General features: G+C 49.3%; 1 protein-coding gene across 8 annotated transcripts in view; it reads right to left on the bottom strand.

The window, feature by feature from the left end:
- LOC110503435 (protein CASP-like) overlaps positions 1-15,946 on the bottom strand; it is a 158,008-nt gene that overhangs the window by 57,451 nt on the left and 84,611 nt on the right. For all 8 annotated transcript variants that reach the window (XR_016491437.1, XM_036962149.2, XM_036962151.2 and 5 more), the window contains exons 7-11: positions 11,268-11,344; positions 11,105-11,171; positions 6,719-6,767; positions 1,947-2,051; positions 637-825 (exon numbers count right to left, since the gene is read on the bottom strand). Coding sequence is in view for 7 of the 8 variants with exons in the window: in XM_036962149.2 (XP_036818044.1) it covers positions 637-825; positions 1,947-2,051; positions 6,719-6,767; positions 11,105-11,171; positions 11,268-11,344 (487 nt within the window). In the remaining variant the exon portion in view is untranslated. The remainder of the gene's footprint in view (positions 1-636; positions 826-1,946; positions 2,052-6,718; positions 6,768-11,104; positions 11,172-11,267; positions 11,345-15,946) is intronic.

Below are 15,946 nucleotides of genomic sequence, written 5' to 3'. Positions count from 1 at the left end.
GGATGAGAGCAGAGAGAGGGAGGGCAGGAGAGGGGATGAGAGCAGAGAGAGGGAGGGCAGGAGAGGGGATGAGAGCAGAGAGAGGGAGGAGAGGGGATGAGAGCAGAGAGAGGGAGGAGAGGGGATGAGAGCAGAGAGAGCGAGGGGAGGAGAGGGGATGAGAGCAGAGAGAGCGAGGGGAGGAGAGGGGATGAGAGCAGAGAGAGCGAGGGGATGAGAGGGGATGAGAGCAGAGAGAGCGAGGGGAGGAGAGGGGATGAGAGCAGAGAGAGCGAGGGGAGGAGAGGGGATGAGAGCAGAGAGAGGGAGGAGAGGGGATGAGAGCAGAGAGAGCGAGGGGAGGAGAGGGGATGAGAGCAGAGAGAGCGAGGGGATGAGAGGGGATGAGAGCAGAGAGAGCGAGGGGATGAGAGGGGATGAGAGCAGAGAGAGCGAGGGGAGGAGAGGGGATGAGAGCAGAGAGAGCGAGGGGATGAGAGGGGATGAGAGCAGAGAGAGCGAGGGGAGGAGAGGGGATGAGAGCAGAGAGAGCGAAGGGAGGAGATTAAATGAATGAGAGTATAATGACAATCAACTTTTACATACATGTGAGCAGGTGTGTGAGCAGGTGTGTGTGTGTGTGTATATATAGCCTACCTTGAGGGTGTCCGTCTTGGTGCTGAGCTGTAGTTGCAGCTGTGTGATCTGTGTGCTGGAACTCTCTCTGAGTTTAGACAGGCTGGCCTGCAGTCTCTGAACATCATCCATCAGCTGAACCATCTCCCTGTCCTTGGCCCCCAGCTCTGCCTCCAGACTGGGGCGGGACAGGGCCTCCACCGCCTGGTCCTATAGGGCAACACATACATCAATCTACCAATCTACCAATCAGAACAGTCTGATCCTATAGGTCAACACATACATCAATCTACCAATCAGAACAGTCTGATCCTATAGGTCAACACATACATCAATCTACCAATCAGAACAGTCTGATCCTATTGGTCAACACATACATCAATCTACCAATCAGAACAGTCTGATCCTATAGGTCAACACATACATCAATCTACCAATCAGAACAGTCTGATCCTATAGGTCAACACATACATCAATCTACCAATCAGAACAGTCTGATCCTATAGGTCAACACATACATCAATCTACCAATCAGAACAGTCTGGTCCTATAGGTCAACACATACATCAATACAGCAATCTACCAATCAGAACAGTCTGGTCCTATAGGGCAACACATACATCAATCTACCAATCTACCAATCAGAACAGTCTGATCCTATAGGTCAACACATACATCAATACAGCAATCTACCAATCAGAACAGTCTGGTCCTATAGGTCAACAACATACATCAATCTACCAATCTACCAATCAGAACAGTCTGATCCTATAGGTCAACACATACATCAATCTACCAATCTACCAATCAGAACAGTCTGGTCCTATAGGTCAACACATACATCAATCTACCAATCAGAACAGTCTGGTCCTATAGGTCAACAACATACATCAATCTACCAATCTACCAATCAGAACAGTCTGGTCCTATAGGTCAACACATACATCAATCTACCAATCAGAACAGTCTGGTCCTATAGGTCAACAACATACATCAATCTACCAATCTACCAATCAGAACAGTCTGGTCCTATAGGTCAACACATACATCAATCTACCAATCAGAACAGTCTGATCCTATAGGTCAACACATACATCAATCTACCAATCAGAACAGTCTGATCCTATTGGTCAACACATACATCAATCTACCAATCAGAACAGTCTGATCATATAGGTCAACACATACATCAATCTACCAATCAGAACAGTCTGATCCTATAGGTCAACTAGAGACGCAAGGGGAGAAAATCAATCAGCCAACCAACCAATCACTATAGCCTGCTCAATACATACATCAATCAACCAACCAATCACTATAGGACAGCGTACCATTTCTGGGGTGGTCTGGATCTGTGTGGTCAGCTGCAGGGATTGGTTAGAAGAGGTCAGCTGCTCCCTCAGAGTGTCCGCCTCCCTCTGTGCTGCCTCCGCCCTCTGAGAGACAAAGTGAGAGAGACAGGCAGAGAGAGAGAGAGGCAGAGAGAGAGAGAGAGGCAGAGAGAAAGAGGCAGAGAGAGAGAGAGCGAGGCAGAGAGAGAGAGAGCGAGGCAGAGAGAGAGAGAGCGAGGCAGAGAGAGAGAGAGCGAGGCAGAGAGAGAGAGAGGCAGAGAGAGAGAGAGGCAGAGAGAGAGAGAGAGGCAGGGAGAGAGAGAGGCAGAGAGAGAGAGAGAGGCAGGGAGAGAGAGAGAGGCAGAGAGAGAGAGAGAGAGAGAGCGAGGCAGAGAGAGAGAGGCAGAGAGAGAGAGAGGCAGAGAGAGAGAGGCAGAGAGAGGCAGATAGAAAGAGGCAGAGAGAGCGAGGCAGAGAGAGAGAAGCAGAGAGAGAAGCAGAGAGAGAGAGGCAGAGAGAGAGCGAGGCAGAGAGAGAGAGGCAGAGAGAGAGAGAGAGAGGCAGAGAGAGAGCGAGGCAGAGAGAGAGAGGCAGAGAGAGAGAGAGAGGCAGAGAGAGAGAGATGGAGGAAGAGAGAGAGAGGCAGAGAGAGAGAGGCAGAGAGAGAGAGAGGCAGAGAGAGAGAGAGCGAGGCAGAGCGAGAGAGGCAGAGAGAGAGAGAGAGAGAGAGAGCGCGAGGCAGAGAGAGCGAGTGGGAGCGAGGCAGAGAGAGCGAGAGAGAGCGAGAGGCAGAGAGAGAGAGGCAGAGAGAGAGAGGCAGAGAGAGAGAGAGAGCGAGGCAGAGAGAGAGAGAGCGAGGCAGAGAGAGAGAGGCAGAGAGAGAGAGGCAGAGAGAGAGAGAGAGAAGAGCTGTCTTAACACAGCCGAAGTTGCACTGGACTGAGACCAGAGCGAACGTACTGAAACAGACTGCAGAGTACCGACTATAACTGGCAGAACTACAAGCTGAGGTGACTGCAATCTCCATGGAGAAAACATCATGTTTACTGTTTTCCCCCGTTTTGATGTTTCCTGTCTACACAGGACATATTAAACGTGTGTGTGTGTGTGTGAGTGTGTGTGTGTGTGTGTAAGAGAACTGAAAGGCATGATGTCATCCTCTGAGGTATTACTGGACGCAGAACAACATGGTGTGTGTGCCATGCGGGTGTTGTTGAAATGTGAAAGCTGAGCTCAAGGCTAACATTAGCATTATGTGGCTAGCTATCCCTCCCCAGGTCATCCCCAGGTCATCTTAATAATGAATGTTAACATCAGTGACATCCCCAAAGTCCCCCTTAAATATCTATTATCATGAACAGAGTTGGGCGTTTTCGGCTACAGGGGGTCTCTGAGCCGAGGGGGTAGATGGATGGCGTTGGATTCATACTTCTAACTCCTAACGTTCCTCCCAGTGGTAGTTCCTTCCTTATTTGGGGTCTTATGGATGATTGAGTGTTAGTGATTCATTTAAACCAATATTCAACATGATAACACACTATAGTGTCCACTCGGAGGCTCTTGAGAAGGATCTTGTGGTCGCCTTCTAGCTGTTAGTTCTTACTTCCTTTCAGGAAGGTAACGGGCTAGCAACAACCCAGCGGGGGCTAACAGCAACCCAGTGGGGGCTAGCACCAACCCAGGGGCGGCTAGTATTAACCCAGGGGCCAGCAACAACCCAGGGGAGGCTAGTAATAACCCAGGGGAGGCTAGTATTAACACAGGGGAGGCTAGCAACAACCCAGGGGAGGCTAGTAATAACCCAGGGGAGGCTAGTAATAACCCAGGGGAGGCTAGCAACAACCCAGGGGAGGCTAGTAATAACCCAGGGGAGGCTAGTATTAACCCAGGGGAGGCTAGCAACAACCCAGGGGAGGCTAGTAATAACCCAGGGGAGGCTAGTAATAACCCAGGGGAGGCTAGCAACAACCCAGGGGAGGCTAGTAATAACCCAGGGGAGGCTAGTATTAACCCAGGGGAGGCTAGTAATAACCCAGGGGAGGCTAGCAACAACCCAGGGGAGGCTAGTAATAACCCAGGGGAGGCTAGTATTAACCCAGGGGAGGCTAGTAATAACCCAGGGGAGGCTAGTAATAACCCAGGGGAGGCTAGTATTAACACAGGGGAGGCTAGCAACAACCCAGGGGAGGCTAGCAACAACCCAGGGGAGGCTAGCAACAACCCAGGGGAGGCTAGTAATAACCCAGGGGAGGCTAGTAATAACCCAGGGGAGGCTAGTAATAACCCAGGGGGAGGCTAGTAATAACCCAGGGGGGGCTAGTAATAACCCAGGGGGAAAGTAATAACCCAGGGGGGGCTAGTAATAACCCAGGGGGGCTAGTAATAACCCAGGGGGCTAGTATTAACTCTGGGGCTAGTAATAACCCAGGGGGGCTAGTATTAACTCTGGGGCTAGTAATAACCCAGGGGCTAGTATTAACCCAGGGGCTAGTATTAACCCAGGGGCTAGTATTAACCCAGGGGCTAGTAATAACCCAGGGGCTAGTAATAACCCAGGGGGGCTAGTATTAACCCAGGGGCTAGTAATAACCCAGGGGCTAGTAATAACCCAGGGGCTAGTATTAACCCAGGGGCTAGTATTAACCCAGGGGCTAGTATTAACCCAGGGGCTAGTATTAACCCAGGGGCTAGTAATAACCCAGGGGGGCTAGTATTAACCCAGGGGCTAGTAATAACCCAGGGGCTAGTATTAACCCAGGGGCTAGTAATAACCCAGGGGCTAGTATTAACCCAGGGGCTAGTATTAACCCAGGGGCTAGTATTAACCCAGGGGCTAGTATTAACCCAGGGGCTAGTATTAACCCAGGGGCTAGTAATAACCCAGGGGCTAGTAATAACCCAGGGGCTAGTAATAACCCAGGGGCTAGTAATAATCCAGGGGCTAGTAATAACCCAGGGGCTAGTATTAACCCAGGGGCTAGTAATAACCCAGGGGCTAGTATTACCCCAGGGGCTAGTAATAACCCAGGGGCTAGTAATAACCCAGGGGCTAGTAATAACCCAGGGGCTAGTATTAACCCAGGGGCTAGTATTAACCCAGGGGCTAGTAATAACCCAGGGGCTAGTATTAACCCAGGGGCTAGTATTAACCCAGGGGCTAGTATTAACCCAGGGGCTAGTATTAACCCAGGGGCTAGTATTAACCCAGGGGCTAGTAATAACCCAGGGGCTAGTAATAACCCAGGGGCTAGTAATAACCCAGGGGCTAGTATTAACCCAGGACATCTCATTCCAAAATCACGGATATTAATATGGAATTGGTCCCCCCCCCCCCTTGCTGCTATAACAGCCTCCACTCTTCTGGGAAGGCTTTCCACTAGATGTTGTAACATTGCTGCTATAACAGCCTCCACTCTTCTGGGAAGGCTTTCCACTAGATGTTGGAACATTGCTGCTATAACAGCCTCCACTCTCCTGGGAAGGCTTTCCACTAGATGTTGTAACATTGCTGCTATAACAGCCTCCACTCTTCTGGGAAGGCTTTCCACTAGATGTTGGAACATTGCTGTGGGGACTTGCTTCCATTCAGCCACAAGAGCATTAGTGAGGTCAGGCACTGATGGTGGGCTGATTAGGCCTGACTCGCAGTCGGCGTTCCAATTCATCCCAAAGGTGTTCGATGGGGTCGAGGTCAGGGCTCTGTGCAGGCCAGTCTTCTACACCGATCTCGACAAACCATTTTTGTCATGCTGAAACAGGAAAGGTCCTTCCCCAAACTGTTGCCACAAAGTTGGAAGCACAGAATCGTGCAGAATGTCATTGTATGCTGTAGCGTTAAGATTTCCCTTCACTGGAACTAAAGGGTCTAGCCTGAATCATGAAAAACAGCCCCAGACCATTATTCCTCCTCCACCAAACTTTACACTATGCATTCAGGCAGGTAGAGTTCTCTAGGCATCTGCCTAACTCAGATTCGTCCGTCAGATTGCTTGATGGTGAAACGTGATACATCACTCCAGAGAACACGGTTCCACTGCTCCAGAGTCCAATGGCGGCGAGTTTTACACCACTCCAGCCTCCGACGCTTGGCATTTGCGGATGGTGATGTTAGGCTTGTGTGCGGCTGCTCGACCATGGAAACCCATTTCATGAAGCTCCCGACAAACAGTTCTTGTGCTGACGTTGCTTCCAGAGGCAGTTTGGAAGTTGGTAGTGAGTGTTGCAACCGAGGACAGACCATTTTTATGCGCTTACGTGCTTCAGCACTCGGCGGTACCGCTCTGTAAGCTCGTGTGGCCTACCACTTCGCGGATGAGCCGTTGTTGCTCCAAGACGTTTCCACTTCACAATAACAGCACTTACAGTTGCCCGGGGGACAGCTCTAGCAGGGCAGACATTTGACAAACTGACTCGTTGGAAAGGTGGAATCCTATGACAGTGTCACGTTGAAAGTCACTGAGCTCTTTCAGTGAGGCCCATTCTACTGCCAATGTTTGTCTATGGAGATTGCATGGCTGTGCGCTCACAGCCAAATCCAGTCATTTTAATTGGATACTTTTGTATATATAGTGTATCACAAACCCCCGAGGTGCCTTATTGCTATTATAAACTGGTTACCAACATTATTAGAAGAGTCAAAATAAATGCTTTGTCACACCCGTGGTATACGGTCTGATATACCTCAGCTGTCAGCCAATCAACATTTCAGGGATCGAACCACCCAGTTTATAATATCCAATAATGACCAAGGCCCTAAAGGGGTGGAGACTAACCTGATTGGCTCTCTCTAGATCAGTCATCACCATTTCAATCTCATTGGCCCTGAGGAGGAGGAAGTAGAGAATCAAGTGTTACTAAGGGGGCACACAGGACAGTGATCATTACAACATCTAACACACACATACACATCCATCCAATACACACACAAAGCCTGAAAAGCATGATGGTCAACTGTCAAAGCCTTCAGATCAGGTTACAGTGGGTTCTCTCTCTCTCTCTCTCTCTCTCTCTCTCTCTCTCTCTCTCTCTCTCTCTCTCTCTCTCTCTCTCTCTCTCTCTCTCTCTCTCTCTCTCTCTCTCTCTCTCTCTCTCTCTCTCTCTCTCTCTCTCTCTCTCTCTCTCTCTCTCTCTCTCTCTCTCTCTCTCTCTCTCTCTCTCTCTCTCTCTCTCTCTCTCTCTCTCTCTCTCTCTCTCTCTCTCTCTCTCTCTCTCTCTCTCTCTCTCTCTCTCTCTCTCTCTCTCTCTCTCTCGGGGCTGTTTTATGATGGTCTGGAATGTAAACTGTGGAAAACAGAGACACTTGGACAATCAAAAGTTTGAATAATTAAACAATATTTCTATTTTTGAGAATGTGGGAATGATGGATTCTTAAAGAACAATCATGACGAGTGTTTCATTTGGTGATCTCATGAAAGACCGGAAACACACATAAGGCAAATCTCTTAAAAGTGTACATGTCCCAACTGTCAGGTTTACATCTAGATGTTGGATAAAATGAATGAGTAAATATGAAACTATTTGTGAGAAGATGCAATGGGGAAGTTGGCCTTCTAAACAGTGGTCAGTGGCCACGCCCCCCGTGACATCAGGTGTCATAGAACCACCCCTTTTTCCCCACAGAGTATAAAACCCACTTCCTATAAAAATGCACATTAAGTTAGAACGCCGGGATGGAATCCCCTTGTTGGAATGGCTACAGTTCTATTGGCCATTGTCACGATCGTCGTGGGGACCAAAGCGCAGGGTGGTGTGAATACATTCTTTTTCACTGAATGAAGAACACGAAGAACACTTAAAACAAAAAAACAACAACAACGATTAAGACCAACGTGACCGCTATATAAGAAAAGTGCCAACACAGGCAACTAGACATAGACAATAACCCAACAAAATACACCCCAAAAAGATGGCTGCCTAAATATGGTTGCCAATCAGAGACAACGATAAACACCTAAGGCAACGATAGACCTACATAAACACCTAGATGGAAACAACCCCATAAATCTACAAAACCCCTAGACAGTAAAAAAACCCTAGATGAGACTAAACTCACATACCACCCTCGTCACACCCTGACCCAACCAAAATATATAAAAAAAACAAAGAATACTCAGGTCAGGGCGTGACAGCCACAGAGAACATACAGCTGTAGTTTTGACTACACGGCTGGAAATGATTCAACTCTGAGACTTTCGCTCACCACAGAATAAGAGCAAATCCCAGACGTATAATTACTAGTCCGCAGCAGGAAATTACGTAAGTCTAGGACGAGAATACCCGACGACCGCACGGAAGCATCTATTCTATCCCACGACCGACCATCTGCACGCCTGACGTATCCATTACAGCAGACACTATCCAGAGTTACAACCACGAAGGACAATGGTGACTTCTGGGGAAGTTAACCGGAGACTCTCTGATGAACTGAACTCTCCAGCAGACGGACCGGCGATTCCAACAGATAAGACAACAACAACATACGGGCGTAAATATATACACTGCAATTATTCTCGAATGAGCGGCCGTTAGCATTTCAATTAGTATAATTATAGACTGTATGTAGTGAATCCATTTAGTCTTTGTCTTTCCCGCTCTTTCTCAGTCCCCCCACCCCTTTCCTTTGTCTACCAAGCCTTCATATCGGGTTAGTCCACTAGGGACTTTTCCTTTGTGTCATGTAGTCACCCAAATATCTACTGTTTGTTTGTTATGTATAATTCTGTGTGATTATTTAGTTAGTACATAAATAATTAAGTTAATTTGTATATTGCTGATTCATGATTCATGCATCAACGCATGTTGTTGCATGTATACAACTCTGAAACTCATGTTGTGTGTGTGTGTGTGTGTGTGTGTGTGTGTAGCTGTGTGTGTGTGTGTGGTGTGTGTCACTACATCTCTCCCTCTGAGGTCATTTATACCCCCCCCCTTTATAACCCCCCCCTTTATAACCCCTCCCCCCTTATAACCCCACTTTATAACCCCCCCCTTATAACCCCCCTTTATACCGCCCTTATAACCCCCCCTTTATAACTCCCACTTTATAACCCCTCCCCCCCTTATAACCCACCCTTTATAACCCCTCCACCCCTTTAGAATCCCCCCTCCCTTTATAACACCCCCCTTTATAACCGCTCCCCCTCCCCTTATAACCCCTCCCCAATGTCCCTCACTAGGACTAAAGAGCGTACTGAGAGACCCTCATCCAGTGGTATAATAGGATTTTTTGGGAGGTTCTAATTAAGCAATAAGGCCTGAGGGGGTGTGGTACATGGCCAATATACCACGGTTAGGGGAGTGTCCAGAACAGGAAGGGAGTGTCCAGAACAGGAAGGGAGTGTCCAGAACAGGAAGAGAGTGTCCAGAACAGGAAGAGAGTGTCCAGAACAGGAAGGGAGTGTCCAGAACAGGAGGAGAGTGTCCAGAACAGGAGGAGAGTGTCCAGAACAGGAAGGGAGTGTCCAGAAAAGGAAGGGAGTGTCCAGAACAGGAAGAGAGTGTCCAGAACAGGAAGAGAGTGTCCAGAACAGGAAGGCAGTGTCCAGAACAGGAAGGCAGTGTCCAGAACAGGAAGGCAGTGTCCAGAACAGGAAGGAAGTGTCCAGAACAGGAAGGCAGTGTCCAGAACAGGAAGGCAGTGTCCAGAACAGGAAGGCAGTGTCCAGAACAGGAAGGCAGTGTCCAGAACAGGAATGGAGTGTCCATAACAGGAAGGGAGTGTCCAGATCAGGAAGGGAGAGTCCAGAACAGGAAAGCAGTGTCCAGAACAGGAAGGCAGTGTCCAGAACAGGAAGGCAGTGTCCAGAACAGGAAGGGAGTGTCCAGAACAGGAAGGGAGTGTCCAGAACAGGAAGGCAGTGTCCAGAACAGGAAGGGAGTGTCCAGAACAGGAAGGGGGTGTCCAGAACAGGAAGGGAGTAGCCAGAACAGGAAGGGAGTGTCTAGGACAGGAAGGCAGTGTCCAGAACAGGAAGGCAGTGTCCAGAACAGGAAGGGAGTGTCCAGAACAGGAAGGGAGTGTCCAGAACAGGAAGGCAGTGTCCAGAACAGGAAGGGAGTGTCCAGGACAGGAAGGGAGTGTCCAGAACAGGAAGGGAGTGTCCAGAACAGGAAGGGGGTGTCCAGAACAGGAAGGGAGTGTCCAGAACAGGAAGGCAGTGTCCAGAACAGGAAGGGAGTGTCCAGGACAGGAAGGGAGTGTCCAGAACAGGAAGGGAGTGTCCAGGACAGGAAGGGAGTGTCCAGAACAGGAAGGGAGTGTCCAGAACAGGAAGGGGGTGTCCAGAACAGGAAGGGAGTGTCCAGAACAGCCCTTAGCCGTGATATATTGGCCATATATCTCAAACACCCCCCGAGGAGCCTTATTGCTAAAATAAACCGTTTACCAACGTCATTACAGCTGTAAAAACATACCCGTGGTATACGGTCTGATATACCACGGCTGTCAGCCAATCAGCATTCAGGGCTTGAACCACCCAGTTTATAAAATGCTATATAATCTCTCAGTATTTACAGTGTATTGCTAAAGCCTGGATTTCGAGGCTGTCATTGAGCAGCAGGAGAAGGTCCAACTCTGGGGCTTTCCTCTGGAGATTCCTAATCGCTTGGTGACCTCAGAGGGAGAGATGTAGTGACTGGAAATAATCACAGCAGCAAGTGATGGAGAGAAATGTTCACACACACGAGGAGCACCATGAGACCACACTCTGCCTAAGGATTACAGTGAAGAACACACACACACACACGCACACACACACACACACACCCAACCACCCCCACACCCAACCACACCCAACCACACCAAACCACACACACACACCCAACCACACACACATACCCAACCACACACACACACACACAACCACACACACACACACACAACCACACACACACACACACCCAACCACACACACACACACACCCAACCACACACACCCCCCCAACCACCCCCAACCACACACACCCCAACTACCCCCAACCACACCCAACCACCCCCAACCACACACACCCCCAACCACACACACCCACCCAACCACACCCAACCACACCCAACCACCCCCAACCACCCCCAACCAGACCCAACCACACCCAACCACCCCCAACCACCCCCAACCAGACCCAACCACCCCCAACCACACCCAAGGTTAGCTGAAACTCACTTTGCTGTGCAGTCCTCGTCATACTTGGTCTTCAGATCAAAGAGCTCTGCCTGAGTTGTTTCAAGAGCTGAAAAACAGCCAAGAAACAACAGCTATTAGTCAGGCCAACGGTGTGTGTGTGACAGATACAGGACAGGTAGTGAATGGACTGGTAGCTAGCTACCTGTCTGTAAGACCTGGGCTTTGTGATCAGCCTCAACCAGCTTAGAGGACATGGAGTCCTGGCTCTCCTGGAGCTTTCTGGAAACAGAGAGAGATGGAGGGATGGGGAGATGATGGAGATGGAGGGATGGGGAGAGAGAGATGGAGGGATGGTGAGAGACAGAGAGAGATGGAGGGATGGGGAGAGAGACGGAGAGAGATGGAGGGATGGGGAGATGATGGAGATGGAGGGATGGGGAGAGAGAGATGGAGATATGGGGAGAGACAGAGAGAGATGGAGGGATGGGGAGAGAGACAGAGAGAGATGGAGGGATGGGGAGAGAGAGATGGAGGGATGGGGAGAGAGAGATGGAGGGATGGGGAGAGACAGAGAGATGGAGGGATGGGAGAGACAGAGAGATGGACGGATGGAGGGATGGGAGAGAGACAGAGAGAGATGGAGGGATAGGGAGCGACAGAGAGAGATGGAGGGATAGGGAGAGAGATGGAGGGATGGGAGAGACAGAGAGATGGAGGGATGGGAGAGAGATGGAGGGATAGGGAGAGACAGAGATATGGAGGGATGGGAGAGAGACAGAGAGAGATGGAGGGATAGGGAGAGACAGAGAGAGATGGAGGGATGGGGAGAGACAGAGAGAGATGGAGGGATAGGGAGAGACAGAGAGAGATGGAGGGATGGGGAGAGAGACAGAGAGAGATGGAGGGATGGGGAGAGAGACAGAGAGAGATGGAGGGAAAGGGAGAGAGACAGAGAGAGATGGAGGGATGGGGAGAGAGACAGAGAGAGATGGAGGGATGGGGAGAGAGACAGAGAGAGATGGAGGGATGGGGAGAGACAGAGAGAGATGGAGGGATGGGGAGAGAGACAGAGAGAGATGGAGGGATAGGGAGAGAGACAGAGAGAGATGGAGGGGTGGGGAGAGAGAGACAGAGAGAGATGGAGGGATGGGGAGAGAGATGGAGGGATAGGGAGAGATGGAGGGGTGGGGAGAGAGAGACAGAGAGAGATGGAGGGATGGGGAGAGAGACAGGGAGAGAAATGGAGGGATGGAGAGAGATGGAGGGATGGGGAGAGAGACAGAGAGAGATGGAGGGATGGGGAGAGAGACAGAGAGATGGAGAGACAGAGAGAGAGACAGGGAGAGATGGAGGGATGGGGAGAGAGACAGAGAGATGGAGGGATGGGGAGAGAGAGAGAGAGAGAAATGGAGGGATGGAGAGAGATGGAGGGATGGGGAGAGAGACAGAGAGAGATGGAGGGATGGGGAGAGAGACAGAGAGATGGAGAGACAGAGAGAGAGACAGGGAGAGATGGAGGGATGGGGAGAGAGACAGAGAGATGGAGGGATGGGGAGAGAGAGAGAGATGGAGAGACAGGGAGAGATGGAGGGATGGGGAGAGAGACAGGGAGAGATGGAGGGATGGGGAGAGAGAGAGAGATTGAGGGATGGGGAGAGAGAGAGAGAGATGGAGAGACAGGGAGAGATGGAGGGATGGGGAGAGAGACAGGGAGAGATGGAGGGATGGGGAGAGAGACAGAGAGAGATGGAGGGATGGAGGGGTAGGGAGAGACAGGGAGAGAGACAGGGAGAGAGACAGGGAGAGAGACAGGGAGACAGGGAGAGAGACAGGGAGAGAGAGTCATTCAAAGCAATTAAGACATCGGGTCATTGCGATGGCGTTACTTCAGCCCCCTCAAAACTCCCTTTCTGTTCAATTCTATAACCATGGAAACTGTAACAATTCTCTATTATACCACCATTTGTCAGCCTGTATTCTCCTTAAAAACAACAAACCACTTCTCATTAAAATGCTGTATTCGGCAGTAATGTCTGGTCACCATGGTTCCCTGGCCGTTCTACACCAATAGATATAGTTCAATAGTTCCTGACCAATAGATAATTCAAAGAAGAGACAGAGAAGAGAGAACATGTATTCTGTTATTCATTTCACCTTTATTTAACCAGGTAGGCCAGTTGAGAACAAGTTCTCATTTACAACTGCGACCTGGCCAAGATAAAGCAAAGCAGTTCGACACAATACAACAACACAGAGTTACACATGGAGTAAAACAAACATACAGTCAATAATACAGTAGAAACAAGTCTATATACGATGTGAGCAAATGAGGTGAGATAAGAGAGGTATGATAAAATAGGCCATGATGGTGAAGTAATTACAATATAGCAATTAAACACTGGAAAGGTATAACGTGCAGAAGATGAATGTGCAAGTTGAGATACTGGGGTGCAAAGGAGCAAGATAAATAAATAAATACAGTATGGGGATGAGGTAGATTGGATGGGCTATTTACAGATGAGCTATGTACAGGTGCACTGATCTGTGAGCTGCTCTGACAGCTGGTGCTTATAGCTAGAGAGGGAGGTAAAAGTCTCCAGCTTCAGTGATTTTTGCAGTTCATTCCAGTCATTGGCAGCAGAGAACTGGAAGGAGAGGCGGCCAAAGGAAGAATTGGTTTTGGGGGTGACCAGTGAGATATACCTGCTGGAGCGCGTGCTACGAGTGGGTGTTGCTATGGTGACCAGTGAGACATACCTGCTGGAGCGCGTGCTACGGGTGGGTGTTGCTATGGTGACCAGTGAGATATACCTGCTGGAGCGCGTGCTACGGATGGGTGTTGCTATGGTGACCAGTGAGCTGAGATAAGACGGGGTTTAACCTAGCAGAGACTTGTAGATGACCTGGAGCCAGTGGGTTTGGCGACGAGTATGAAGCGAGGGCCAACCAACGAGAGCGTACAGGTCACAATGGTGGGTAGTGTATGGGGCTTTGGTGACAAAAAGGATGGCACTGTGAAAGACTACATCCAGTTTGCTCAGTAGAGAGTTGGAGGCTATTTTGTAAATGACATCGCTGAAGTCGAGGATCGGTAGGATGGTCAGTTTTACGAGGGTATGTTGGCACCATGAGTGAAGGATGCTTTGTTACGAAATAGGAAGCCGATTCTAGATTTAATTTTGGATTGGAGATGTTTAATATGATTCTGGAAGGAGAGTTAACAGTCTAACCAGACACCTAGGTATCCGTAGTTGTTCACATATTATAAGTCAGAGCCGTCCAGAGTGGTGATGTTGGACGGGCGGGCAGGTGCAGGCAGCGATCGGTTGAAGAGCATGCATTTAGTTTTACTAGGATTTAAGAGCAGTTGGAGGCCACGGAAGGAGTGTTGTATGGCATTGAAGCTCGTTTGGAGGTTAGTTAACACAGTGTCCAAAGAAGGGCCAGAAGTACACAGAATGGTGTCGTCTGGGTAGAGGTGGATCAGAGACTCACCAGCAGCAAGAGCGACATCATTGATGTATACAGAGAAGAGAATTTAACCCTGTGGCACCCCCATAGAGACTGCCAGAGGTCCGGACAACAGGCCTTCCGATTTGACCCACTCAACTCTATCAGAGAAGTGGTTGGTCAACCAGGCGAGGCAGCCATTAGAGAAACCAAGGCTGTTGAGTCTGCCGATAAGAATACGGTGATTGACAGAGTAAAAAGCCTTGGCCAGGTCGATGAATACGGCTGCACAGTATTGTCTCTTATCGATGGCAGTTATGATATCATTTAGGACCTTGAGCGTGGCTGAGGTGCACCCATGACCAGCTCGGAAACCAGATTGCATAGCAGAGAAGGTAAGGTGGGATTCGAAATGTTTGTTAATCTGTTTGTTAACTTGGCCTTTGAAGACCTTAGAAAGGCTGGGTAAAATAGATAAAGGTCTGTAGCAGTTTGGGTCTAGAGTGTCTCCCTCTTTGAAGAGGGGGATGACCTCGGCAGCTTTCCAATCTTTGGGAATCTCAGACAATACGAAAGAGGTTGAACAGGCTAGTAATAGGGGTTGCAACAATTTCGGCAGATCATTTTAGAAAAGAAAGGGTCCAGATTGTCTAGCCCGGCTGATTTGTAGGGGTCCAGAATTTGCAGCTCTTTGTGAATATCAGCTATCTGGATTTGGGTGAAGGAGAAGTGGGGGAGGATTGGGCGAGTTGCTGTGGGGAGCGCAGGGCTGTTGACCGAGGTAGGGGTAGCCAGGTGGAAAGCATGGCCAGCTGTAGAAAAATGCTTATTGAAATTCTCAATTATAGTGGATTTATCGGTGGTGACAGTGTTTCCTAGCCTCAGTGCAGTGGGCAGCTGGGAGGGGGTGCTCTTATTCTCCATGGACTTTACAGTGTCCCAGAACTTTTTTGAGTTTGTGCTACAGGATGCAAATTTCTGCTTGAAAAATCTAGCCTTAGCTTTCCGAACTGCCTGTGTATATTTGTTCCTAACTTCCCAGAAAAGTTGCATATCACAGGGCTGTTCGATGCTAATGCAGAACGCCATAAGATGTTTTTGTGTTGGTTAAGGGCAGTCAGGTCTGGGGAGAACCAAGGGCTATATCTGTTCCTGGTTCTAAATTTCTTGAACGGGGCATGCTTATTTAAGATGGTGAGGAAGGCACTTTTAAAGAATAACTAGGCATCCTCTACTGACGGGATGAGGTCAATATCCTTCCAGGATACCCAGGCCAGGTCGATTAGAAAGGCCTGCTCACTGAAGTGTTTCAGGGAGCATTTGACAGTGATGAGTGGAGGTCGTTTGACCGCAGACCCATTACGGATGCAGGCAAAGAGGCAGTGATCACTGAGATCTTGGTTGAAAACAGCAGAGGTGTATTTAGAGGGA

This window comes from Oncorhynchus mykiss, chromosome 24 (genome assembly GCF_057628025.1).
Source record: "Oncorhynchus mykiss isolate SJ-2025 chromosome 24, ASM5762802v1, whole genome shotgun sequence".
In the NCBI taxonomy this organism is placed as follows: Eukaryota; Metazoa; Chordata; class Actinopteri; order Salmoniformes; family Salmonidae; genus Oncorhynchus; species Oncorhynchus mykiss.
The sequence above is the reverse complement of the archived record's forward strand: the minus strand, read 5'-3'. Positions and strand labels throughout refer to the sequence as shown.